At 42.7% G+C, this 27343-nt stretch overlaps 1 protein-coding gene and 1 long non-coding RNA gene across 8 annotated transcripts in view; one reads left to right on the top strand and one right to left on the bottom strand.

Annotated features, from left to right (window-relative positions):
• The window catches only part of MAML2 (mastermind like transcriptional coactivator 2), a 267559-nt gene that overhangs the window by 221610 nt on the left and 18606 nt on the right, over positions 1–27343 (top strand). For all 7 annotated transcript variants that reach the window (XM_039501509.1, XM_039501526.1, XM_039501560.1 and 4 more), the window contains one exon: positions 26583–26789. In XM_039501509.1, the coding sequence (XP_039357443.1) occupies positions 26583–26789 (207 nt within the window). The remainder of the gene's footprint in view (positions 1–26582; positions 26790–27343) is intronic.
• LOC120383423 overlaps positions 16680–27343 on the bottom strand; it is a 23262-nt gene continuing 12598 nt past the window's right edge. Inside the window, exons 2-3 of the long non-coding RNA XR_005588471.1 lie at positions 21807–21992; positions 16680–16834 (exon numbers count right to left, since the gene is read on the bottom strand). This is a non-coding gene — a long non-coding RNA (uncharacterized LOC120383423). The remainder of the gene's footprint in view (positions 16835–21806; positions 21993–27343) is intronic.

The raw sequence follows: 27343 nt of genomic DNA, 5'->3' as shown, positions 1-27343 counted from the left end.
AAGAATCTGCTCGGTTTCACAGATCTATTGTGGTGCACAAAGTCAAGGGGTTATGGTACCTGGGGGGCAAAAGTCAGAAGCTGAGACTGACAGAAGGCATTTCAGCTTTATTAAATTGTTGGCTGCATACCAGCCACTTAGGGCAATACAGAAATTTTTGTATTTAAAATAATAATAGTACAGTTTAGCATATACCTGTTGAGAGTCACTGAGAATAATTCCAATATATATTATTTCATCATGCTGACACTGTTATTAGTTAATTACTTTATTTATGTATTATTAACAGCTAGTGGCCCCAGCTGAGATCAGGATCCCATTGTGCTAGTACATAAAAATGATGAGAGAGTCCCTGCCCTGTGAGCTTAAAATCTTAATAGACGTGCCAGATGAAGGACTGGAGAAAGGAGATATTGTTATTCCCATATTAGATGGGGAAATGAGAGAAAGAGGTAGGGATCTGCTCAGTTAAACTCCCATTGACTTCTGTGGGCTTTGGATCAGACATTTACTACAGAGGCAGAGTTGAGATAAATCCTGTTTACTCCCAAAATAATGCACTGTTCTCCAGGGAGAGTGGATTTTTTCTTGGCTAGGTGTATACTCCATAGGTATGCAATGGCATCTGCAGGAGTGAGGAATGTATTAAAAAATGGGCTTGAACTGAAAGGCTCTTGTTAGCAAATTTTAAAACCAAGTGTATCTTAGTTTGTGCATGTTCCCTCCATGGAAGAGTGTCTTATCCAGTTCATGAGACTGTAGCTCTGACTGTAGTGATGAGCAGCTAGTTTTCAACATAATCAGAATTTACTGTGAGTCTTCCTACATTTTGTGTCACACCAGCATCATTACAGAACTTCACCATGCCAAATAAAACATGTTTTTAAAACAGTCTTTGAGGATTGAGTGACATATTAGATGTGTAGTTTGCAGTGTTCTAGCCACATTGGGTCCCAGGATATGAGAGTGACAACGTGGGGGAGGTAATATCTTTTACTGGACCGACTTCTGTTGGTGGAAGGGACAAGTTTTTGAGCTACACAGAGTTGTGCTACAGATCTGGAGAGCGTTTGGGTTACCTACTTATTAGATAAGGAATAACATTTTACCTCTCTTTTGGGGACTAGAGGAGGAATTTAAGGCAGAAATGGAAGCTATTACGGTTCAATGACTATTTTCTTTATCAGGAATTAAAAATCACCAATAATCAAGATCAGTGAGACGGGGATCCTGTATTCCAAAGCTCCCTCAAGAACAATGACACCAAAGATGTTGAAATATCTGTCAACTGTGAAGGGGATTGTCCCTCTTTATTAGGATTGCGCTAATCAGCAATGTATTTTTAGCTATGTAACTGCTAGGCCATCTATCCCATAGATTGTCTGTGTGCTGTCTCTTTAAATCGCTAAGGATTCTGCTCCCTGCAGAGACAAGCAGTCATTCTGTGTTCAGCGCTCTGCAGACTGTCAGAAGGGATACACAAGACTAGATCCACAAGGGGATTAGGCACCTGATTTAATTTAATTTAATTTAATCAGATGATTATATAAACAAACTACTACTCATGGCTGGTGCTGGATCAAGTGCATTGTTGAAAGGTAGAGAACTGTTACATTTTAGTGTATTTAAAGTTTTACATCTAGTTGACTAAGGAATTATTGATGTGTGAGAATTCCTCATTATTATCTTCATGTGGTAGCTAAAAAAGGTGGCTGGTTTGTTGGTTGAGCCCTAGCTTGGCCATCATCATAGGCTTTCATAGTCTATAGGCCCAGATTCAAGGTGAAAATTTGTGAGAACAGTCTTGTACAGTGAGTTTCATGAGGACACATATTTGAAATTTTTGGACATTATCCCTCTGTCCGTATCCATGTCTGTGTTTACTATATATATGTCATCCATTTGTCTTTAGCTCAGCTGGTTAAATTATACCTTGCGTGCTTGAGTTTTGATTCACACCAGAAAATTTCAAGTGTGGACAGGCTACATATTGACCAGATAGATCACTATGAAGAGGAGATTTGAAAGTGGTGGAAGCAAGAGACCGCAAAAACAACTGAGTGAAGCAGCAGCTAAGAGCTCAAAGCCAATAACTTCACTTCTCAAACCACTGGAAAACACACCTTACCCAACAAACAATGCTACAGATAATGAAAACTCTGCAACTGCAACAGGTGATATTTCAATGCCAACACCTGAACATGAGGACAGTAGTCAGGGAAGTGTGCCAACAGTAACAGATGCAGCAGAAGATCCTGTGTACAATCAAGAAACTCAGCAGCAACAGGAAGATGTAGATCTGACGCAGCAAGAGCAATGCATGAGTACTACAGGTTTGACTGTGACTGACATTGGAATTATTGACAAAAGCAATGCTGCCCAAATGCAGTCTTTTCTTCAAATTAGTTGTTTTGAAATTCCAAGTAACATTCCATGAGATGCTGATAGTCATGCTTTCCCTACTCATCTGCTGACAAAAACTCTTCCAAATGGTGGGACCCACACAAGAGACTGTTTTTCCATACTCCAGCATAACCAGTCTCTGTACTGTGCACCCTGCTTCATTTTGAACAAAAGTGCTGCAAATGTATCAGTTCTCTCTGATCAATCAGGATGGAGCTTCAACAGAGGTTGGAGGAAGTTGAAAGACCAAATACCATCACATGAGAGTTCAACGTCACACAATGAAAACTATGTTACATGAAAATCAGCCAGTAGAGCAGCATCAGCTGAAAGTTCAGCTGATAATTTACTCTTGACTGAATTCTCTACAGAAACTAACAACTGAAAAAAACTTCTTGAGCACATCCTGAAGGCCATCCTTTTTCTTTCTGAGCGAGGATTGGCTTTCTTTGGTTCCAGTCAACGTATTGGTGATCATGCAAATGGAAACTTTCTAGACATAGTTGAGCTCCTCAGCAAATATGACCCACTTTTATCAGAGCATGTTAAACGTGTTCAAGAATCGCAAGAGTCAAAAGCACATGCAAGTCCATTATCTCTCCATACGCATACAAAACATGTCTATTGAGCTATGTGGGTCATTCGTGCAAACAACAGTTCTTGATGAGATTCAAAATGCCAAGTATTTTTCAATCATGTTGATGCTACTCCAGATTGTTCTCACAAGGAACAGACTATGATTATTCAATATGTTAAGACTGTAGACAGCTCAAAATTTTCAATTGAAGAAAGGTTTATTTTGTTTGATAATTTCACAAGAAAAACTGGAAAAGAAATTGCTGCTCGAGTACTAGCAATTCTAGAAGGTTTTAAGTTAGATTTTCAAATCTGCATTGGTCAAGCCTATGACAATGGATCTAATATGTCTGGGAAGTACAAAGGTGTACAAGCAGTTCTGCTTGAGCATAATTCAAACTGTATTTTCTCCAGCTGCGGAAACCACCCACTAAACCTTGTAGGTGTTGACTGTGCTGAATCATGCAACTGATTGAAACTGTTCAGCAAACATACAGTCTCTTCAGTAGCAGTCCACAAAGGTGGGACATTCTGAAGCAATATCTTCCTGTCTCACTGCATGGGATGTCCAAAACTAGATGATCTGCATGGATTGATTGTGTTCAGCCACTTGCGTAGCATTTGAATTCAGTGAGGAAGGCTTTAAATGAGCTTGAATCTCTCAATCTCACTGCACAACTTCAGTCTGTTGTGCAGCACATGTCCAAATTTGAATGCATTCTGATGTCATCTGTGTGGATGAAGCTACTTACAATGATCCACCAAACTAATCTGGTAATTCAAGCACACAATACTACACTTGATGTTGAGAGGGATAACATAGAAAGTCTTATCAATGACATTCAACAGATTGGTGTGTCATAGGTCTCACCCCACTTAGAGCTGTTGGGTTCACAAGATGGGGACCTGCATGGACTCCTCTAAACTAAAATCCTAGTTTAGATCTGGTAAAAGCTGCCACCACCCAATAATGTATGTGTATTGGGACACAGTCCTTCCCCAAAATCCTTGGGGATCCCAAGAGCCCCAAAAATCCATGGCCCCTTACCACCAGAAACAATAAACCATTCCCCTCTCCTCTCCTCCCCTCCCTCCCTCCTCCTCCTCCAGAGACAACAGAGAGCCTCCTCCCCTTCCCCCCCCTTCCTTTCCCCCTCCTGAAAGAAAAGAAAGTCCTAAAGATCAAAGAAGAAAGAAACAAAAGAAAGAAGAAAAGAAAGAATAAAAGAAAGTAAACAATACCAAACAGGGTCTAAATCTATTAACTTCTGGAAGAATCCCTTATCCTCTCCTCTGAGAGAATCAAAAAGAATAAAAACAAAAAAGCAAATAAAAAATTAAAAACAAGAAAATTAAATATACACCCAGGAGAAATAAACCATCCCCCTCTTCCCTCCTCCTCCCTTTTCTAGAGAGATATAAGAATCCAGACTACTACAGACTCCTCCCCTTCCCCCTCCTCCTCCCCTTTCCCAAAACCACCAAAAAAACTAACCAACACCTTAAAAGATTTAAAAAAGATAAAAAAGAGAAAAAAAATGTCTCTGTAATGTAATAAGATGGAAATACACACAAGGGTCTAAACTTATTAATCTGAATCTCCTCTCCTTCTTTTCTCAGCAAAGCAATAACAAAGCAGAATTAAAAAGAAATTCTATACAAAACACAGAAAACACAGAAAAAGTATAAGAATACTAGTTCCTAATACTGCTAATACTCACTAGCTTGAATAGAAGAATTATTTGCAGAAACTGGGAGGACTTGATTTAAGATGTGACTCTCTCTTAACTCCCAAGAGACTCTCAAAAAAAAAAAGAAAGAAAAAAAAGCCTCCACCCTGAAATTAATTTGTCCTCTTATCTCTGATTGGTCCAGGTGTCCTGGTGAACAATGAGATGTGATCCTGACTGAATCCAAATTAGTAGCACAGAATATTGACATTCATCTGAGTTCTCCACCAATTGCAACTTACCTACTGAATCCAATGCTGAGCAGCATTATAGGGTTAATGTCTTCCTTGTCATCATCGACTCTCTTCAATCAGGTCTTACACGTTGATTTGAGTCACTGCGACTAATTTGTACCCTTTTGGGGTTTCTTTGGCAATTTAACAGACTGACTAATGAAGATCTACTTTCTGCAGCTGAACAATTTCAGCAACAGTACAACAAAGAAATCTCAAAAGATCTCAGTGACGAGGGCATCTTCCTCAAACAAATATATTCCATGAACTTTAAATTGGATTGCAAGCCAAAGGAATTGCTTCAAGAAATACTCAAACTTGGACTCTTTGGGGTGTTTCTTAATATCACAATTGCATTGCGTATTTTTGTCAATTTGCCTGCATCAGTGGCTTCAGGTGAACTCACTTTCAGTGTGTGGAAGCAGGTAAAAAACTATCACCGTTCAACTATGGACAAGAGCATTTGAATGGGCTCGCCATGCTTAATATCAACTGTGACATTGCACACAAAAGCTAGATTTTTCCTCAATAATTAGTGCATTGGCACAGAAAAAGGCTAGAAAAGCATTTGTTAAATTTAAAAACAAATTATGTCTCACTCTTTTTTGATGCCTTATTTTGTTTTCATGTGTCGTCATTTTTTATTTTTATTATGGCGAGGGGCCTCAAAGGCTGGAAGTGGTCCAGGCCTCTCTGGACCTCTGAGAGGGCCTGCCCAGATGAGTTCTCTGACCACTGGGTATAGGGTATTTGGGTGGTAATCTCGCCTCTTGAAGCTGTTCAACTTTTTATAAAATATTTAAATGTTCATTGGCGCAGGGCTGGGTCTCCCAGGAGAGAGTGGGAATCACTAAGCTTTAGGGCAGGGGTTCTCAAACTGGGAATAGGGACCCCTCAGGGGGTCTTGAGGTTATTACATGGGGAGTCGCGAACTGTCAGCCTCCACCCCAAACCCTGCTTTGTCTCCAGCATTTATAGTGGTGTTAAATATATTAAAAAGTGTTTTAAATTTATAAGGGGGGGGGTCACATTCAGAGGCTTGCTACGTGAAAGGGGTCACCAGTACAAAAGTTTGAGAACCACTGCTTTAGGGTCATTTTCCCTCTCTGGTCTCTACTCCAAACTTGGCTGAATGGGAGTTTTGAGCTATACACTCCATGTGTTCTTTCGTAGGATTCATTTGTGAAATGGGCTGTGTGCTCTCACAGGAATATGAGGGCATGGGCTACCCACATCATGAATCACAGCACTGGTAGGAGACCAGTCACTTCCAGGCTTCTACCCGATCCTGGGTAGGAGTGGGTCGGCAGGGGTGAGGGATATAGTCTTGGCACTGCCCACTGTGCCAGCCAGCACAGCTGAACTGGTGCAGAGAGAAGAGTTAGTTGTGCCAGGAAAAGGGCTGGCGTAGCTTATTTCCCTCATGGAGCAAGAGGGAAGAAGAGACCATGTTGTGACTCTCTGGATACCCTTACTAATGGCATATTGCAAGGTGCCAATCTAGCTCTTGGGGAATTTTTGTTTGTTTTTTCTTTGTTGTTGTTATTGTTTTTCTTTTTAATAACTCTAAACCAACAGTCATTCTGACTGAAAGTATGATGGAAGTATGGCTGCTTCTTATGTGTGGAAACTTATAAGATTGTTAAACCAAAATGGGGACATCTAACCTCGGTCTGATTGCACTGGACCTAACTGATCTCTAATACTGGCAGCTACCTAGTGTAAACTGAAATATTCTCCTTAAAGGTTGTCAGTAGAAGTGGCAATGAAATCCTGCCCACTTGGCCTCTGATCTGGCTATCTGAACCAGCTTTTAGCAGCTTAGATGGACTGATCATAGAAAATCAGTTCACACAATGTATGTACGGTGGGGACAAGAAAGACCAGAGAACTTTGATTTAACAAGGCTCTTTATGACGTAGGATCACAGAATTTAAAACAGAAAATACTTTAGATCGTCCCTGCCATTGCAAAATTACGCATAAACAAGATAGATGTCATTTCGGAGGTAATGTCCTGAAATGCCCTCATGTGGAACAGATTGAAAATACACAAATCTGCACAAAAGAGTATTTTAGAATTTGAACTCCTAAGGGTAATTCCTTCCCCATGTGACTGTCAGATGTTGTACCTGGCAGCATCAGACAGGTAGTAAAGAGAGAACTCCTATCAAAAGTAGGATGGTTAAAAAAGAAAGAATGTCTTTTAATGTTTTTAAGGCATGTAAATTAGGATTAAGCTACACTGGGACAGAATCTTCTTGCAAGGTTTCCTTTCCATGCTGTTTGTATGGTATGATCTTTACAAAGAACAATACAAATCGTAGGTACAGTTCTGCTCTGAACAGTGACTGTAAAAATGCCATTGTGGGACACAGTGTTTATTTTGTCAGTCATTCCAGATCAAATGTGTTCAGTATGGGCTGTGATTCAATGCCCATTGCAGACAGTGGAAGTCTTCCCATTGTCTGCAAAACAGATTTTACCCCAAGCCCTATTTTACTAACTTCCAGCTTTGCCCAATCAACCTGGGCTCTGAATCAAGCTGGGTTCTTTCTTTCTCATGCATCACCACCAGTATTAAAGATTCTACAGGCTAATTTATGCCCTTCTGTCACCTATTCAGCCCCATTCTGTCCTCAGAGGTGGAAGTGATAGAAACTTAATAAACTGTTCTGCTGCTGATGCACAAGAAGACAATTCAGGTCTGGTAGCTGTGTTGGTTGTGCAGAGTTTGCAGGAGACAAAAGTCATAAAAAAGGATATTTGGTCATTACAATGAAGAGCTCTGACTCACGGGGACCGGGCCTGCTGAGAGAGAAGGTGCCATGTTTACATTCACTCTTCAGCGCAGAACCGGATTTCAGTGTAACAAGCAATATTACGTTTGTATTGTTCTTTTTGGTTTATAAATCTGTACACCTTAGAAATGGCAGAAGTGAAGCCAGGAGAAGGGGCCAAGACAGAGAAACCTTGCAGACAAAAAATGCTGGAGGTGCCACAAAAGAGCCGTCCTCTTTGCAGGTCCGTTTGCCTTCTCACTCTTTTGTGACTGAAAAGCAGGCTACCTTCCCCTTTCTCTTCCCCAGCTGTCTCTCTCTGGCTAAATCTCAGTATTTGTTTTAGTTAAGAACCTTCCTTTATGGCAGTGGGAGTCTTTCCACTGATTTTGGATCTGGCTCTCAAGACACATAAGGCAAATTTAATGCCCCAAACCCTAAACAAAATAATTTGTGGAGTGCGGGGGGGCGGGGGGGGGCTTCTGGTGATCCTTGAAGAGCAGCTTTTCCATTTGGGTAAAATTCACCCCTATACCAGGCATCACAAAGCTAATACATCACTTAAATCCCATTTGGGCCCTATGTTGAATGGATAATAGGCTTGTGCTGACCCAGGGCACAGGAGTGAATCCAACCTTTCCTCATTAGTCCAGGAAACGGTGTTGGTCGCTCCACCTGCTGTGAACTATACTGGTTGTTGGTATGTCAAAAGCTACAATTCATGAATCCCCAGAGGCCCCAAGCAAAATTGGAATCACATGTGCTCGGCACTGTACATATACAGAGTAAGAGACAGTCCCTGCCCCAAAGAGCTTACAGTATAATTAGATAAGACAGACAACAAGCAGGAAAAGAAACAGAGGCAGGTCAAGTTAATCACACCAGGTTAGCAGCCATGGGTGGAACTAGAACCCACATACTCTAATTAGTAGGAGAGGGCACTAACCACTAGACCACACGGCCTTATTGTCAATAAAACAGAGAAATTGTGGTACATGACTTCCTGCTCGCTAGCTCTCTCTTTTTTAATTATAAGAATATGTTCATTGGAAAATGAGAGTGAAGTGGGGAAGAGGCTGTTTAATTGCCCTCGTAGAAGAGTGATACAAGAGGAACAGAAGAGGCCTGTCATGGCTGTTTATTGGCAGCCAAGCTTTCCAACAGCATGAATGGCACTTTATCAGGTGTAAGAAGGGCATTTCTGTATTATCTAGTTGTATTGTAGCATAATTAGGGCATTGTAAATAATAAACGCTATAATTATCATTCTCTTTTGTCTCTTTATTTAAGGAAGCATTTTCCCAAACAGTTTCTCAGAGGCATATTGCCCAAGAGAGAATTAGTCTATTGTGGACCGAACTATTCTCACCCCATTAGCTGGCCCTATTTAGATTATCAAAAGACTGGATATAGTGATGAACAAATGAAATAATTTAGTGCAGACATACACACACGCACCCTCACAAACCTTTCTGTTTGCTCCGCATAGTCCGACTCCAGCATCTCTGGGAAGAGTCCGTAAGCTGTGTATTAATATTAGCATGCAACCACACATGGTGCTTCATTTCACAGTTCCCATGCCAAGTAATGCCAGAGGTTAAACAGAGTAAATATATGAGGACACATGACAAAATCGCACTGAGTTACCATTTCTTGACACACACACAAAAGATGCTTTAAAACCCCTTAAGTGCTCTTTGGAGAACCTTCTTGGTTCACATTTTAATAAAACTACTTTTGGCCTAGATTAAAAATTGTGCAGATCTGTCTAACCCTGAGACTGCCATCATTGCCCATAGGCATCCTTTACCACACTCACTTGGATGGCAAAACAGAGGGATGACAGCAGCCCTTAACTATAAGTCAGTCCTTCAAATTAAGCACCAATATAGACCCTGGGTCTCTTATAACAGAGGCAGCGTTAATTCCAAATGGAGGCTTATAGGGGAAATGTAGCTGTGTGGTTTTGTGCTTTATTTACAACTGCTATATACTTGGGTAGCTATTTAAAACTAAGTATCCAGGTCATTACAATAGATGGGTAATTTTGCCTGCTCGGACGGAACTGTGTGCTGCCCAATCAGACCTATACCCAGTTGTCCACAGCTGGGAAACCATTAATTCCCTGCTCTGTCCCCAGAGACACCTAACCCGCATCCTGATGCCTTGGTTCCTAATTATGTAATTCATTATTAGAGAATATGTAGCTTGGAAACAAGTCCTCCAATGCAACAACGTGTTTTAAATCTCTCGCACAGGGGGTTAATCAGCACATTTGGAGGCTGCAGGCAGATCCAGGCTACGAGACGTTATCCGTACAGTAGAAGTATTGCTTTTCAGTGTTCAGCATTGTTTTCCATCTGAGTTCAGAGTTCAGGGTTGTTAGTTTAGAAAGTTGATCCCAGGAGGCTCCAGTTTAAAGATGTTCATGTTCTTGCGGTGCATTCACAGCAGGAGTGCTTTGATCTTATTATGTGCCACTGACAGTTATGTCATCTGTGTCGTGTCCGTTTGTATGAAAGTGTTCAGTCACCAGCTCTGTGGGCTTTTTTGTTGATGGTGTTCTTTGTATTTCTTAATTATTTTCCTTTCTTCATTAAACATTTTAGTTCAGGTTGATGTCCCCCTCCCCCTATGTAAAACTCAGACCCTTTGAATACTGAGTGTTGTTTGTTTAGGGTTTTTTTTTCCCTGAGTGAGGTTTTATAATTATTTCATTGCTTTATTTTCATTTAGAAGCAAAGCAAATTAGTTTAAATTAGCAGATATGGCTGAATAAAGGGTGGATAAATATCAGTGGCAAAAATTAAAACAGACTGGTGATTAGCCTGAAAATTAAAGCGATACGAAAGTAAATGTAATTTGCTGGTGTATTGTAAGTTGTATTGGTACTAAGTACTGAGGAAAAACTGATCTTTTCACACCCTTTGTGTGTGTGTAGTTTTGTGTCCATTATATGTCTAAGAAAGTCACTAATTGAGAGCTACAGTGTTAGCACCTGACCCTGCAACCCACACTTACAGGAGTACTCTTCGTTCCCAGGGACAGTCACAAATCAATAAGACTCTTTGGACACCCAAGGATTATTCACAGGAGAAAAGAACTGCAGATCTTTTGTATGTACTACTTCAATTTCATCATTTGCTTCAAAGCTGCAATTAGGAAATGTAAATCTCATTGTACATATAAATTAGGGTGACCAGACAGCAAATTTGAAAAATTGGGACGGGGGTGGGGGGTAATAGGTGCCTATATAAGAAAAAAAAACAAAAATCGAGACTGTCCCTATAAAATCGGTACATCTGGTCACCCTAATATAAATGTATGTAGCATAGTATTCATAGAGGAGAGAGAGAGACAAAGGGGTGTGTTGGTGTATGCGCACACACGGGTGTGTCTGTCTGTCTCTCTCTCACACACACACACACAGACGCACACACACTAAAGGTTTTAGTTTATTGCAGTATGTGCATTGAAGTTTACTTTCCTGTTAACAGCTTTGAAATAAATGATAATGTTGAAGTAGAACAGGTAATACTTATTTTGTGGGAATAATCATTTCTCATGCAAATAAACCCATTCACTTTAATATAAATAAGAGCATGTGGAACATTTAAAACTGCATACTTCCACCTTTTCATGTTCTCTGTATGTATAAATATCTCCTGTCTGTGTGTTCCATTCTATGCATCCGAAGAAGTGAGCTGTAGCTCACGAAAGCTTATGCTGAAATAAATTTGTTAGTCTCTGAGGGCAGGTCCATACTCACCGCGCGGGTCGACGCAGTGAGTTCGACTTCACGGAGTTCGAACTATCACGTCTGATCTAGACGCGATAGTTCGAACTCCGGAAGTGCCGCGGTCGACTCCGGTACTCCACCACTGCAAACGGCGGTGGTGGAGTCGACGGGGGAGCCGCAGAGTTCGACCCCGCCGCGTCTGGACGGGTGAGTAGTTCGAATTAGGGTACTTCGAATTCAGCTACGCTATTCCCGTAGCTGAATTTGCGTACCCTAATTCAAACCCCCTTTTTAGTGTGGACCAGGCCTAAGGTGCCACAAGTACTCCTGTTCTTTTTGCGGATACAGACTAACATGTCTGCTACTCTGAAATCTGAGAAAACACTGCCACTGTAGGTGGCTAGAGACATGAAGTGAACCCCTATTCCCATTTTAGGCGATGGGAGTTTTGCCATTAACTTTAATGGAACCAGAATTTCACCCGTGATCTCTGATGTAGACATTTTACAGTAACCTTATGTGTTGATATTTCAACACATGAGTGTTATTTTCATTACAAATAACCAAAATCTTTCCAAAGTGGAGACCTTTAAATATACCACTTAGGCCAGAAGATCACATTAAAATATTATCCTGGTTTACTTGGGAAAATTCTAATAATATATCATTGAAATCTCTGGGGAAATGTTTCATGTGGACAAATCTCTATTCAGGTCATTTCCACAGAATGTATAGTAATCAGATGTATAAGGGAGGGTTTCTTATTTTTGCAGAATGCGCATGCATTCAGAATTTGCCATACTCAGAATAAGAGACAAGATGTTCAGCTGTGTGTTTAGCTTTTGCAAAAGGCTTCTCTGTCTGCCCAGGCATGGGCACTGTGTAGCACAGACAGGAAGTATGCCAGACTGACTCTGCAGGAGGCTGCATAGAACACGTGCAGAAAGGAACAAGAAACTGCTTAATGATTAATCACTGTCAACCTTTGTTCTTGTTAAAGACTTGATTGTTGGACAAGGCTAGTAATGAGGCACTGTTTCCGTGTCTGTTGCTATGAGATTGTGCAAGTACTGAATCTGCTCTTCAGCCCATGCAGAAAATGCAATTCTGTCTTTGCCCAGGTTTTCATGAGCTAGAGCGAAAGCACTTTCATAGCAGCGCCTGCTAGTGGCTACACCGTCTTTCAGCATTTCACACATAAACCCCCATGTTCCTAGGTTGATAGCAAAAATATGTTTAAAAAAACAACACTGCAAGCCAAAACTTGGCACACACAGGCTCAGGAATGAGTAGCTTGATTTTGTTAAATTAAAAAAACAAAGTGATTAAAAGTGTTTATAGTAAAAACTGCGCAAATAACTAAGTTGATTTTTTTTCTCATCTATAATTTGAAAGTGGTTGTTTAAGAAAGGTGTTTGCTGATTGGATATGATTCTATACATCGGCCAAGTTAGTACATGTAAAGTAACTATTATTATTATAATTTATTTTATTATTTTGCTATTGCTGCTTTACATTTCCAAGGGAACAGAAAATGATATTGGAGAGATGCCAGGATAAAATGATTGTGCAATTAAGAAAGGGAAAGCGGGATTTCTTGGTAGCAAAGTTAGTAATTTTTCACTCATTGTCACTCAATGGTGTCCCAGGCACAGACCCACATCTTCAGCTGTTATAGGAGAGACTGGCCCGTAGAGAGGAAGGGTGGTCCAGTCAGTAGGGTTCTCACTTTGGATGCTGCAGAACTAGGCTTAATGCTCTGCTCTTCCACAGGCTTCCTGTGTGACTTTTCACAAGTCAGATTGATTTCATTAGGAGTTAAGTATCAGAGGGGTAGCCGTGTTAGTCTGGATCTGTAAAAGCAGCAAAGAGTCTTGTGGCACCTTACAGACTAACAGAAGCATGAGCTTTCGTGGGTGAAGTGGGTATTCACCCACGAAAGCTCATGCTCCAATACGTCTGTTAGTCTATAAGGTGCCACAGGAGTCTTTGCTGCTATTAGGAGTTAAGTGCTTTTGAAAATCCCACTAGGTGCCTATCTGCATATGTAGGTGTCTGGATACCTTCAAAACTCCCGTCCTTAGTCTCTTTGTGCCTCAGTTCCTCATTTGTACAATGGGGATCATAGTAATTCCCTATCTCACAATGGTGTTGTGAAGGTAATACGTTACCAACTGTGAAGTACTCAGAGTCTACAGTAACGGGGCCACATAAGCACCTTAAATAGATATAAATTGGTGGTCCTGCCTTTGGTCAGGACCTTGGCGGAGCTACTTTTCAGCCTAGGACACTGTAAGGCATTAATGCCCTGTAGTGCTTTAAATATATAGTGAAGCTGGATGACTCAGATTATTCTCTGATCCTGCTGCTTCCAGATGGATTGGTAGGTCCATCTGCCCACATAAATCCTTTCCTGAATTACAGATGAGTTGGGGACAGAGGGGCCCCTGCATGGAATATCTAGGAGCCAATCGTTATTCCATAAATATATTATTATTTTCAAATGTTTTTGGTGACGTTCTTTTCAAATTTTGCACTCTTTGGACTGATTCATGTGTATTTGCACTTTGAGCTGTGTACCTCGGCTGTGGTTGGTCAGAGAAGTCACACATAGGTTATTTCCTTTCTCTTATTGGAGGACAGCACAAGCAAGTCTGGCAGCCAATTCTTGCTTGTGCAGTTGTAAAATGTGGTTGCCACAGATCCTCATACACATGCCTTTGAAATGTGACTTCCACAGTTTTGCCAATCAAGGTGGACAGCTCAAGATGTTCATGGAAGGCAAATGCAGAAGTGGGGCCATGTGATCGAGGGAAAGTTTTTGTGAACATTTAAAAAAATTATCGAAGGAAAATATTTTGCATTGTTCACCTGGAATTTTTGATTTCAAGATGTTTGACACCAAAAGTGATCACGTGCTTTTCCAATCTTCGGTTCTTTCAAATGCTGGAACAGTGTTTGGCCCCAGTCTTGCGCTTACAGTCGTGTTTAACTTTATCCATGTGAGTAGTCGCATTAGAGCCTGTTAGGATACTGACAGGCATATAAACTTTTTTGTGTTGGCAGGATCTGGCTCTGTAAAAGCATCTGAATAGATTATGATCTGATATACTTTAAGGTAGCTCTGTACATTAAAACAATATCCTTAGTCTCAAAACAATGGACATGATTTGCCACTGCCTTACACCTTGTGTCATCTTGTACACATGTGCAAAGTGAGAGTAAAAAGAGTGTAAGATGCTACCAAACAAAATGGTAGAGTTTTATACCTACTTTGACTAAGCAAGGTACAAGGCAATAGAGAATTAGGCCCACTGTGCTTTGTAAGTCCTGTCTGCATAACATTATTTTTATCCAGCTCTGATACGTGTTGGTCAAATTTCCAGCTGGTATAATTTGGCATAGGTTCATTGACATCAATGGAGCTATGTTGATTTACACCTGTAGAAGATCTGGCCCTATACATTCTGCTATTATTGAAATTAATAGATTATTTAACTTATTCCTAGTAATAATTAATAATAATTCTACTTCACAGGGTATGTCTACACTGCAATTAAAACCTGCGGCTGGCTCGTGCCAGCTGACTCAGGCTCGCTGAGTTCGGACTAAGGGGCTGTTTAATTGCAGTGTAGACGTTCGGGTTCAGGCTGGAGAGTCTGGGCTGTAGGACATTGCGAGGTGGGAGGGTCCCAGAGCAGCCCAGGTCCAAAGATCTACACCACAATTAAACAGTGCCTTAGCCCGAGTCCTACGAGTCCGAGTCGGCTGGCCAGTCGTAAGTGTCTAATTGCAGTGTAGACGTACCCACAGAGTGTCTGCAGCCATTCCTGCTTATGCTATGATCTCATAACCAATTTTCCAGTTTGGTGGCCGAACCAAAACATCCCAAATAAGTGGTTTCATTTCAATGCAAACATTTTAATGAATTTTTTTGTTTGTTTGTTGTCAAAACTGTTAGGTAAATTTGACACAAATTGTTGAAATGTTTCAATTGACCCAAATCTGCTGGTTTTGGCAAAAAAAAAATGTCAGAACAATTCTGCCGAGCTCTGTGTCTCGCAGTGGAAGCAAGGTCAGGCTAGGTCAGTACTTGTAAGCGAGACCTCCAGGAAAAGCCCAGCGACTGCAGAAAGTAGACTTTGCGCTTCAGTAGATTCCTTTTCAGAATGGGGCTAGCAAGTATTATGCTCTTGAAAGTGCCACCTTACGGATGAGCGAGAGGCCAACATTTGGGTTGTTCAAATTAGTTAGTAAGGACTCCTCATTTGTGTAGGGCTTGCAGGTACAACCTACAGGGTTATACAGTAGCCTGGAATATTTTGCGAGCAAGTTTAACTACTTAGTAGACGAAAATAAATCTATGTAGAAGCCTTGATCTGCACCATGAATAGCCTGCTATGGTGACTGAGGCAACTGAGACCCACTGCTTAAGAAAAATGAACAAAATGTACAGAATTAGTTGCCAGACAAACAAAATGTTACACAGCTTCTCCCCTGGAGAGAGCTGGAGCTAGGTTTTCATCAGCCAAACATCAGACCGTGGGCAGACTTTAGTGAATACATCTGAAGAACTTTACTGTATTTGTTTCGTTAAACCAGCACTAATGTAAGGAGAGGAGAAAGGTTAGAGCTGTTTCTCTGAGCCTGACAGTCAAAACAAAATGAGCCACTCTGTGGTGTCACAGAAGGGAGGGAAAAATGTCTGCTCCTTTTGACAGAAAATCTTAGAGAACTAGAACCCCATCATGTCACAAATACCAACTCTCCCTGGTTAGGAGGCAAACTCTCTGAGGGAGCTGTGGTTTAGCAAACATTATTTTCATTCTCTCCCACTAAAAATAATATTCACCAACTCCAGCGCCCTTTGGGGGATGGGGGGAAGCTAAAGTTTTGGGTCCATTTTTCCAACCAAATTTCCATAAAATGCCTTTGAATTATGTGTTCAGAAATGAAAACTTGCAGAGGTAAAACTTGCAAGCTGACAGGGAGAGAAATCTGAGGGGGAGGCTCAGAATGTCAACTTTTGCTCTTTGCTTTGTGGTGTCTGTCTATCATCATGTTTCTATAACCATTATTGCTGTAATATCGAAGCACGGATCAGGAACATTCCCTGCTTCCCTTTGTGATGCTGCCTATAAAAATAATGCTTTCCTTTACTACACAGCCTTTCCTCTCACCTCACAAGCTCAACACAGGACTCGCTAAGAGGGGTGTGGAAGAGAGATGCCAAGGGGTTGGAGTTTCCGGTGTTGCTCTCAAAGAATTGCCCTGGGCCTAGCCAAGAGTAGTGTTTGATTCTGGGGGAGCCATGGTCAGCTGTCCTCAATCCGCAGTGAGGGCTCCGGTCACTACAGGGTCTCTGGGGAAGGCTCTATAAGGGGAAAAAATAGAAAATAGCAGCAATAATATTTAGTACCTAACCATATATGCTGCTTTACTTCCAATGGGAGAGGCAGGTGCTCAACACCACTGAAAATCAGGGCACTTATTAAGGTGGCTAACATTAGGCACCTGAGTTTGACAAGGCTGGCCTAAGTGACGTGCCTAAAGTTGCACAGAACCTATGACAGTCTTTTATCTCAGTGGAGTTACACAGATTTATACCTGGCCTGTAGAGGGCTACAGGCTACTTTGCAAGACTCCATGAGCTGCATTTTTCCCATTGGCCAACTCTGCCTGGCCATATCAAGTTGAGTACATCAGTCCTAGAATTCTGTAATGTACAGACACAATAACGGCTACTTTGCACTGCTAGAGCAGTATGAAGGGGCCTTAGTGTAAATGAGACTCAAGCCCTTAATGTGTTTTTACAGGTAAATAATTATAATTTCTTATAGATCTGTGTCATGCATACAAGGCACATTTAAAGCTGCTGCTACTGGATGAAGGTGCTAGGCTGAGATTTCTATAAGGTAGGGGAATGTCCTGTCATGTCCTATAAATGCATTTGATGCTCCAGTGTGGCATTAAGCCCAGCCCAGTGGTAGGTGGCAATACAGAGGTGCACTACCCCAATAGGTGCTCTTGATGCATTGTGCTTCAGACAAGCAAAGTGCCCCAGGGAACCCCAAGTGTGGTCGCAAGAAAAAACTTGTAAGGTATTTCCACACTACAGGGACTATACCGGCATAGCTGCAGTGCTGTGGCTATGCTGGCACAACCACGTAGTGTAGACATAGCCGGGGGGGTTTCCTGTAGGATCATCACTCCTCTCAACCACTCCTTTCCTAGGTCAATGGAAGCATTCATCTGTAGATACAGCTGCGTCTGCACCAGGGGATAGGTCGCCATGGTGACATCAGTCAGGAGTGTGGATTTTTCATTCCCCTGTCCAGTGTAGCTATGTCAACCTACATTTTAAGTTTAGACCAGGCCAGAGCACCTGTTCTGAGTCAGAACAGTGAGAACACGTCACCAAAGAGGAGGACAAAGAAAGAAGAATTCCAGGAAGAAGCGGGCTTCAAGAAGGCAATTTGAAGAAGGAGCGAGAGGGGTCTTGATGGAATGCAAGTGGGAGACTGTAGATGTAGTGGGGGCCAGGATGATACAAGGCATGGAGCCAAGGTGAATGTGAAAGAACGGTGAAGGGAGCAGCAAGATGAAAGGCTGGAGAGTGGCATTGTAAAATGTTTTGGGTCCTTGTGGTAGAAGTGCTCAGTTACTGCAGTATAAAAGCCTAAACAGAAGAGAATAGAATATTTTACATAGACTATTTCACTATGGTATTACACGGTGAACAGAAGCCCAAGGTATGTCAGACTGTAGGTACCTTTTACCAATATAAAACAAAGGGAGAATTCTTGTGATACTCAGGGCTCCAGATACCTAGGCAGCACAGTTATGAATATAGCCACATATAGAACAAATGGAGAGAAGTACGTAAACAGTTTAATTACACAAGTAAAGGATGACTGCGTAACCCATCTGGGGTGGAATAAAGCTGACCCATGAGTCAGCTGTGCATGGGTCAGCCCCAATGAGAGAGCAAAAATTGTTTTCTTCCATGTGTCAGTGTTTCCATTATTAATGACTGTTTCAGGGATATGTAACTTGGCTGTAGAAATCTGGTCAGAATTCCTTACTTCTCGGTATATGTCGTATCAGGCCAGGGTCACTTTTGGTGATTTTTAGCACATTTTCATAACAATGATTGAGCTGCCTTTGAGTTATAGGTGATATCACCCATATGGTGATATCAACAAATAATGGCGTTAGAGCCTGGGGGGTGGAGGTTGGATGTGCAGTGGGTAGAACTAAATTAAGATCTTCGTCTGGCATTTTTGTTGCATTTTACACTTCATGTACCCATAAGAAACAAAGGAAAGTCTGTTTTAACATTTACGTGTGTACATTTGGAGCCAAATTCTCCCCCTCAATTATACTACTGCAACCCCCGGACATAAACTGGGGTAGCAGCAGTAAAATGGAAAAGAAAATTTGATTCTGAATGTTTTGATTTGCTGGTTACATAAATGTATTTAAAATTCCTCTTGGTTTCCATGAACAAACCCAGGGAGTATTACTTGCTTAGAGGATTTCTTGAGTTATTATCTAATCTGTTCATCTCTCTCTGTTTATCTTAGTGTTTTATACTGCGGCCCATCACCAGAGTAGCTGAGCCCCTTCCCCATAATAGCAATAGCCAAGTCTCTCATGTACTTCATAGTCACTGGTTCTTTGCCCGTTGATTTGTTACAGATTTTTTTCTATTTATTTACTCATTCGTTGTTTGGAGGAGAGAGGTGTGTGTGTTGTGAATGCCATTCTTGCTATAGTGGAAATGTGTCTTTGGAGAGGAAGGTGTTAAAATCTGGCCCTGTGCCCCTCTATGTGAGAGCAATCTGTTGCAAGTGAACCCAATAGCGGGATCCAACGTGCTTCGGAAGGAAACTGGGTCTGGGTAGAGTCTAGTCACTGTTTCTAGCTCTGGAACCATAGGACACACTTGTAGGCACCGACCTCTTGTCCGATGCCCTTCTTTGGGAGATGGGACTCCGCAGTCCAGTTGGCCCAGACTCCAAAACCAGTGATTCAGATCTCTGAGCCCCCCTAGTCTTTTTCATGTGCTCTCTCAGAGTCCCACCTAGGCTGTGGGCTCTCTGGGCTTCTAGTTTAACCCCTTTGGGGACAACGCGACAGGGAATCATGGAACACACGCTTAGCATAGGAATTTCTTCACCACAGTCACTTTACTCTTCAAAGCACCCTCTCCTTGTCTGATCTCACCCCTCTGTGAGTCTGAGGTATGTTAACAGGCAGGGGTGGCTCTAGCAATTTCGCCGCCCCAAGCACGGCAGCACGCCGCGGGGAGCGCTTTGGTGGTCGCCGGTCCCACGGCTCCGGTGGACCTCCTGCAGACGTGTCTGCGGAGGGTCCGCTGGTCCCGCGGCTCCGGTGGAAGATCTGCAGGCATGCCTGCGTGAGGTCCACCGGAGCTGCCTGCCGCCCTCCCGGCGACCGGCAGAGCGCCCCCCGCGGCATGCCGCCCCAAGCACGCGCTTGGCGTGTGGGGCCTGGAGCCGGCCCTGTTAACAGGTTTCAGAGGGGTAGCCATGTTAGTCTGTATCAGCAAAAACAACGAGGAGTCCTTGTGGCACCTTAGAGACTAAATAAATTTGTTAGTCTCTAAGGTGCCACAAGGAGTCCTCATTGTTGTTTTTTTAGCTATGTTAGTATTTCAGGCTTGGCAAAGTCTGTCTTGCCCTCTTGTTCCTGCAAGCCTTTTAGATTTGTGGTGATGGATGCTCCCCCTGATCAGAGCAGCACTCCTGCTTAAATATAGTCTCCTTTAGCAATATGTTCTGCTGGAAAGCTTGTCCCTTTTTCCTTCAGGTCCCTGAATAGAAGGTGCATTGTTCCAGGAGGAGAGTGGGCCAGCAATTGACAGACCATCAAAGCTGATGGCCCTAGATTGCTTTCTTGATGGCTTCTCCATTATGATCCTTCAACAAGGTGTCAATTATCTTTCCCCAGCAACATGGCTATGTGGAATGCAATTCCATAGGCTTGCTTTGTGAAAGGTTATCACGCCGCGTAATCTGCTTCAGTTATCTCAGCCCTCTAGCACTCCAGACTCAGTGTAACAATTCATGTCTGGAGATAGTGGATACAATGCTGCCCGTGTTAAATGTTGTCATTTCTGTGTCTACAGTGACCTTGACTGGACTGCCCAGATGTTCAACATCACAGAGCAGGATTCATTAAACAGCAATCCAGACATGGCATATCACCATTGCCCTCTTGTGTTAATGAAATGTTGTGTGTCTGTCTGTCTGTCAAGGAAGTTTTTTCTTTTCAATAAAACAATTCTTGGCTTTGAAAACAGTCTTTATTATAGCAGATAGTGAAAGATAAAGAGGCACTGCAAATCATATTATTATTATGGATAATAGAATAAACATTACTGTTGGCTTTCAGCCTCAAATTCTTCCCTCAAGGCATCCCTAATCCTTGAAGCCCTGTGCTGGGCCTCTCTATTAGCCCTGCTCTCTGGCTGTGCATATTCAGCCTCCAGGACTTGAACCTCGGTGGTCCATGCCTCACTGAATGTTTCAAATATTATGGACCCAAGTCTAGCTTCCCATACAAACATCTCTGTGATCTTCCTGTCCTGCCTGCATCTTCCTGAACAGGCCACTGTTCCTGGAGAACCATGATGCCAGGTGGGGCAGAATAGGAATATCTCCACAGTTAAGTCACGGTCTTTCTTAGCAGGATGATTTGCCATCTTCCAGATTGCATTCTGCAGCCACTGCTCATCATCCCAGACTTCCATGAGACAAATCCATATTGATATCAGTTGTGCTGGTGACACTCATCAGCAGAGTCCTCAGCAGATCGGGCTCCATTTGCCACAGAAATCGCGATTGAAAGAGTGAATGCTAGCCCTTAGATATGTTCAGCACATGATACAAGATTAAGGTGACCATATGTCCCATTTTGGCGAGGACAGTCCCCTTTTTAAGCCCTGTCCCGGACCGCCTGACTTTTTTTTGGCAAAACTGAGCATTTGGTCTTGTTTTGCCCTAGGGGGACAAGGAGGAAAATTGGATAGGGCAAGCAGCGATGCTGGGCAGCGGGGCTCGGGTGGTCGGCCCCAGCCCCAGGTGGCAGGACTTGGGTGGGTGGCAATGCCAGTGGGCTCGGCTTGGGAGCGAGAGGCCTCGGGTCAGCCCCATGCGCGGTAGGGGCTCAGATGAGCAATAACACCAGGTGGCTCAGGCGAGCCCCATGCAGGAGGAGTAGGAGGGCCTTGGGCCAGACCTGCACGGTGTCCTGTTTTCACTTGGGGAAATATGGTCACCCTATACAAGATGGAGGTCCTAATAGAAACCAGAATTTACCATTTGATAATGACACGTCCTGTTCTGTCACAGAAGGTTTGGCAGCATTTCCTAAAAGTCTGTCTGACTTTGGATTTGCCTCATTTCCTCAGGAAGTTCCTTCCACAGGCCAATCCCATCGAACATCAGTTTCATCCTCCATTCTGGAAGATGAAATGGTCTAATGTTGCCCAGTATACTTGGTGTCTAGTTAAAAAGGAAAGACAATTCCAGTAAAATATTCGTTATTATTAGATATAAAACACATTGTGCCAAATTCTACTCTCAACTACAGCAGTGTAAATCCACTCAGGACAGAATTTCTCACTGTACATGTATATTTTAAAAAACTGTATCTTGTTAGACAAAATCTGATCTCACTTGCACCTCTTTTACTGTGGTGCAGCTCTATGGACTCTTGATTTATATTGGTGGAAGTGAGAGGAGAATCAGGCCCAATAGCACCAGTTCTTTAAGGGTCAGTCTGCAGCACAACTAATCCTCTGCATCAAGTATGATTTATTAGGCAATTGCTCACCTCAAATCGCCTCCTCTGGAACACCAGGAAGTCGGACAAATAACACATTATAGATTCATAGACTAACACTCTCGTTTCTTGGACAGCAAAAAAAATAAAACAGCTCAAATTTCATGATTTACATTGCTCTTGCAGTGTCTTTTTCCCAAATGGCTATTTTTTGTGCCAACTGCTATTCTAAATATGATTATTAAAAATCATTTATTAGGTATCGAGAAGTGAAACTGTCCAGCTTATCTGAAAATAAAACCCAAGTTACCTGGGCAATGGGGGGATAAATCTACATATATAACCATGAATTTCGAAAGCATACATTGGGGAAGTCTGCATTTTCTGTGCAATGAGAAAACAGATGAATTCTATTAATGGATGTAACATGTGGGATGGGTTTAAGCTAGAGTGTAGTTTGAATGTGGATGTCAAAACCAATGTATTGTAACATATTTTTCCTTTCAAAATATTTTAAGAAGTACAAAAGTTTGCACAACATCTTGGCAAGCTGGTCTGTGGAAAGGAATACTTTCTGTCTCACAGCTAACATAAGGGCTGAAGAATGTGGCAGTGGCTGAGCAATTCTGGATTATTTCTTGAATTGAAAAGAATGTGTGCAAGACAGAATTGTGTAAAAGTCCATTACATTTTCAGAGGTGCAATTGTAATGCTGCCCTGGGGGCTGCAGGTGGCTCCAAAAGAAAGTTGTGTGTTTTATGTCATATTTAGATTGTTAAACACTTTACTTATATGGCCCTGTCTGAATGCCGCAGAATTATTTTAAATTAGAAGTAGCAATAGCCATCAACAGAGATCACATCAGCCACACTATCAGAGGCTCATTCACCTGCACATCTACCAATGTGGCATATGCCATCATGTGCCAGCAATGTCCCTCTGCCATGTACATTGGTCAAACCGGACAGTCTCTACGTAAAAGAATAAATGGACATAAATCAGATGTCAAAAATTATAACATTCAAAAACCAGTTGGAGAACACTTCAATCTCCTTGGTCACTCGATTACAGACCTAAAAGTCACAATATTATGACAAAAAAACTTAAAAACCAGACTCCAATGAGAGACTGCTGAATTGGAATTAATTTGCAAAATGGACACCATTAAATTAGGCTTGAATAAAGACTGGGAGTGGATGGGTCATTACACAAAGTAAAACTATTTCCCCATGTTTATTGCCCCGCCACACTGTTCCTCACAACTTCTTGTCAACTGCTCCAAATGGACCATTTTGATTACCACTACAAAAAGTTTTTTCTCTCCTGCTGGTAATAGCTCACCTTAACTGATCACTCTCGTTAGAGTGTGTATGGTAACACCCATTGTTTCATGTTCTCTGTGTATATATATATCTTCCTACTGTATTTTCCACTGCATGCATCCGATGAAGTGGGCTATAGCCCATGAAAGCTTATGCTCAAATACATTTGTTAATCTCTAAAGTGCCACAAGTACTCCTGTTCTTTTTGCATCAACAGAGAGACAAAGTGGGTGAGGTAAGATCTGTTGTTGAACCAACTTCTGTTGATGAGAGAGACAAGCTTTCAGGATCCACAAAGGACCTGAAGAAGAGCTCTGTGGAGCATGAAAGCTTTCCTCTTTCCCCACTAGAAGTTGGTCCAGTGAAAGACATTATATCACTCTCCCATATCCTGGGATCAACATGGCTATAACAATACTGTGAACAGTGGCCAGCAATGTATTTTTTCCTTCCCAGCTGGTAGGAGAAGTAATTGGATTAATTTACAGTTAGTTTTTCATGTATGTTTTGGTTTTGTGAGTGTGTTTGTATGTGTGTAGAACTTGTTGAGGGAAAGCAAAGTCACAGAAATAAACTTTGCATGTAGTTCTCAAGGTAGCCATTCCTGTTTCTTGTGACAGTGAGTTCTATAGTCTAGGATTGGTGCCTGTGAAAATTTTGACTCTGGCACTCATGAGTCTCTGCCGTTGGTGAAATATAATTATCCCAGTGGAATGTAGCTGTCATGGAAGATCATAGTCATGGAGGGAGAGGTGGTCTCTCAAGTAGCTAGAAGAATCCAGTGGACAGAATCCTGGAGTTAGACTCTAATCACTAGGGAAGCCCGTGCAGACAGTGGAGCACCAGGGTGATGTGTTCTTGGACACCTATGGTGTGGAGCAGACAATCTGCTGCATATTGTATCAGCTGGAGCTTTTTCAGATTGGGTGGCTTCGTTTCTATGAGTTGTAATGATTGAGCCTAAAAGTCATAAAAATGATGTCCCCATAATTTTAGCTAACTCCCCAGTAGCGCCTGTCTGAGCTATAGCTGTGCAACTTTGTGCTCCAGGTTTTTGTGTGATAACACAGGGACAGAGGTAGCTCTTTTTCTATATTTATGGAAGGGTGGAGGTCTGTCTACTGGGGAAATGACTCAACAGAAAGCATCTTGCTGTCAGCAAAACCTTTTTTTCTGTCTAGTTTGTAACAAGAAAGTAAACACAACACATATAGCCGAAAGAGGAGGAGCAGGGGGTGGAGTCTCAGGGGAAGAGGAGGGGCCAGGGCAGGTCCATGGAGAGGGTGGGGCTCCTGCTTTTGCCTTTTGAAAAGATGTTCACCCTACTCTTCTTCTCCGCACCCAGTGTGGCCTTGTGTGGAAAACTACAGAGAGGAGCCAGCCGGTTGGGCCAGAAGCAGCCAAAGCAGGGACCACTGGACATTCAGAGAACTTCAGCAGTGTTGATTGGACTTGCTCTGCCTTGTGCTGATTGGCCGTTTGCTCCAACCCTCCTCCCCCTCTCTCATTGTCTCTTCACCTCAGGTTCACTCCACACCTCCTTTACCTTCTGACCCCTTTTCCTCCCTCCCTTCTCCTTTCTTCCCATTTAGAGAATCCCCTCCTAACTCACCCCTCCCCACCAAAAAAAAATTCATGGAACTACCATGCCGTTTGCTGCCATCACATTGTTCCCTCTGCTCGTGTATCAGACCCCTCTCCCCACCCTGCGTCTGTCTTGTCCCATTAGATTGTAAACGCTTTGGGGTGCTTCTCTTTGTCGGCCCTTAGGCCAGAGGCAGATTATGGTTTCGTGGGGTCGTGGGCCAGAGCAAGTGGGAGACCCCTCCCCATTCTTCCCCTTCTGCCTGCAGCACTGTCCGCAGCCCCACCCCGTTCTGCTCCTTCCCTCTGTGGCCCCGCCAGGTCCGCAGCGGGGAGTGAGAGCTCCCCCAGCCCTGAGGCCGTGGCAGGAAGCCAGAGCTCCTCCAGGCCCGCGGCCACAACTGGGGTCTAAACTCCGGGGCTTCCCCCGGCGCATCTGCCAGGGAGCAGGGTTGGGGTCCGGGGGCTTCCCCCACCTCGCCCTGCCCACCTGGTGCTTCTGCCAGGGAGCAGGGTCAGGGTCCAGGGGATTCCCCCCGCCCAACACTTCTGCCAGGGAGCAGGGTCGGGGTCTGGGGTCTTCCTCCACTGCCCGACACGTCTGCCAGGGAGCAGGATCGGGGCCCCGGGGCTTCCCCCACTACCCGACTCTTCTGCCAGGGAGCAGGGTCAGGGTACAGGGGTTTCTCCCACCCAACGCTTCTGCCACCCTGCAGCAGCTGTCTGCCGGGGCCAGGGCCCCTGGGCTCGGGCCCCATTCGCTAATCCGCCACTGTCTTAGGCACTACTGGAAAAAACACGATCAATAATAATAACTGGAGATAATTCTGCAGCACCAGAATTTCCTCTTTTCTTTCACCAAGATTGTTCCTGGGGGCACATGAAGGAGCCAATGAAAAGGCACCAGTCATTGCACTGTAAAGTGACTACTAACCACGTTCTTGTTTTCTAACAAGGTTACAAATAGCTGTCACTTCTAATAGAGAGTCTCAATATAATAGTTGTTGTTCCTAACCAGATTTTAGGTGTCAGTAGATGCAGTGTTTGTTGCCATGTAATCATACGAATTGCCATGTGTTCTTATGGGAGTTCCCTGTAAAAGTCCCAGGACAGCTCAGTTACTTCCTTTGAGGTTCCATAAACTTCTGTTAAAATGTCAAGGTTTCCCACTGAAACCACATGGTAGGTTTTCAAAGCTTTCCATACAGCATTAGAGTTACTTCCTCGGCTTGATTCTTTATATGAGCCTTTGTTATCAGTCTCTTGTCCTGCAGTTTAAAGAGCAGGGTCCCACACTTGATCTTTAATAATCTAAGTGTGTAAAAAGAGTCATTGCCTTTTCTTGATAATTTTTAATTTTATTTTATTCATTTTATCATTCATAAGATCTTTCTTCTTTTTCAGGATCAACACTCTGTGATAGGCCAAGGTACAGGCCCCAGTCCAAGTTCCAGTACTTGCTCAAATCCAAACACTGGAAGTGGTTACATGAACTCATCCCAGCAATCAGCGTTGAATCAGCAACTGATGGAAAAGAAACAGGCGTTGCAGAGGCAGATGATGGAGCAAAAGCAGCAGCTCCTTCTACAGCAGCAGATGTTGGCAGAAACAGTAAATTTTCTAATTCCTATTTTATGTCTAATAAATTTTCATCGGATTTATAAAAATGAGAGATGGAAAAGATGGGTTAGGTCACTTTGTCCATCCACTGAACATTCACGGTTGTTCCCTATAGAATATTCTTGATGGCTCTGTTCAGCCTATTTTAAATTATTCAAGCACTGAAGCTTCCACTACTTCCTCTGGGAGACTATTCCACAGTCTAACTCTTCTCACCATTAGGAGATTTTTCCTGATATTGAGCCTAAATTTCCCTTAGCTCAGTTTCATTTTAATACTCCAGATTATGGCCCCAATCCAGCAAAGCACATGCTTAATTTTAAGCATGTGAGTGGCCCCAATGGACCTGATTCTCATTTATACTGAAGCCACTGTGGCCACTCTGGCTATGTAGAATGGCTAAAGTGATGTAACTTATGTTTACACCCACTTTAAAACTTCTTCACATGGGCAGAGTGTTGTAAAGTGGTCTTAGTATAAAGGGGAATCAGGAGCATTGACTTCAATGTCAGGTGCTTAAAATTAAGCACTTGCTTAAGTGTTTT

The sequence above is a fragment of the Mauremys reevesii genome, linkage group 1, assembly GCF_016161935.1.
Source record: "Mauremys reevesii isolate NIE-2019 linkage group 1, ASM1616193v1, whole genome shotgun sequence".
NCBI lineage: Eukaryota > Metazoa > Chordata > Testudines > Geoemydidae > Mauremys > Mauremys reevesii.
Note: the sequence above shows the minus strand (reverse complement) of the source record. Positions and strands in the feature narration are given on the sequence as shown.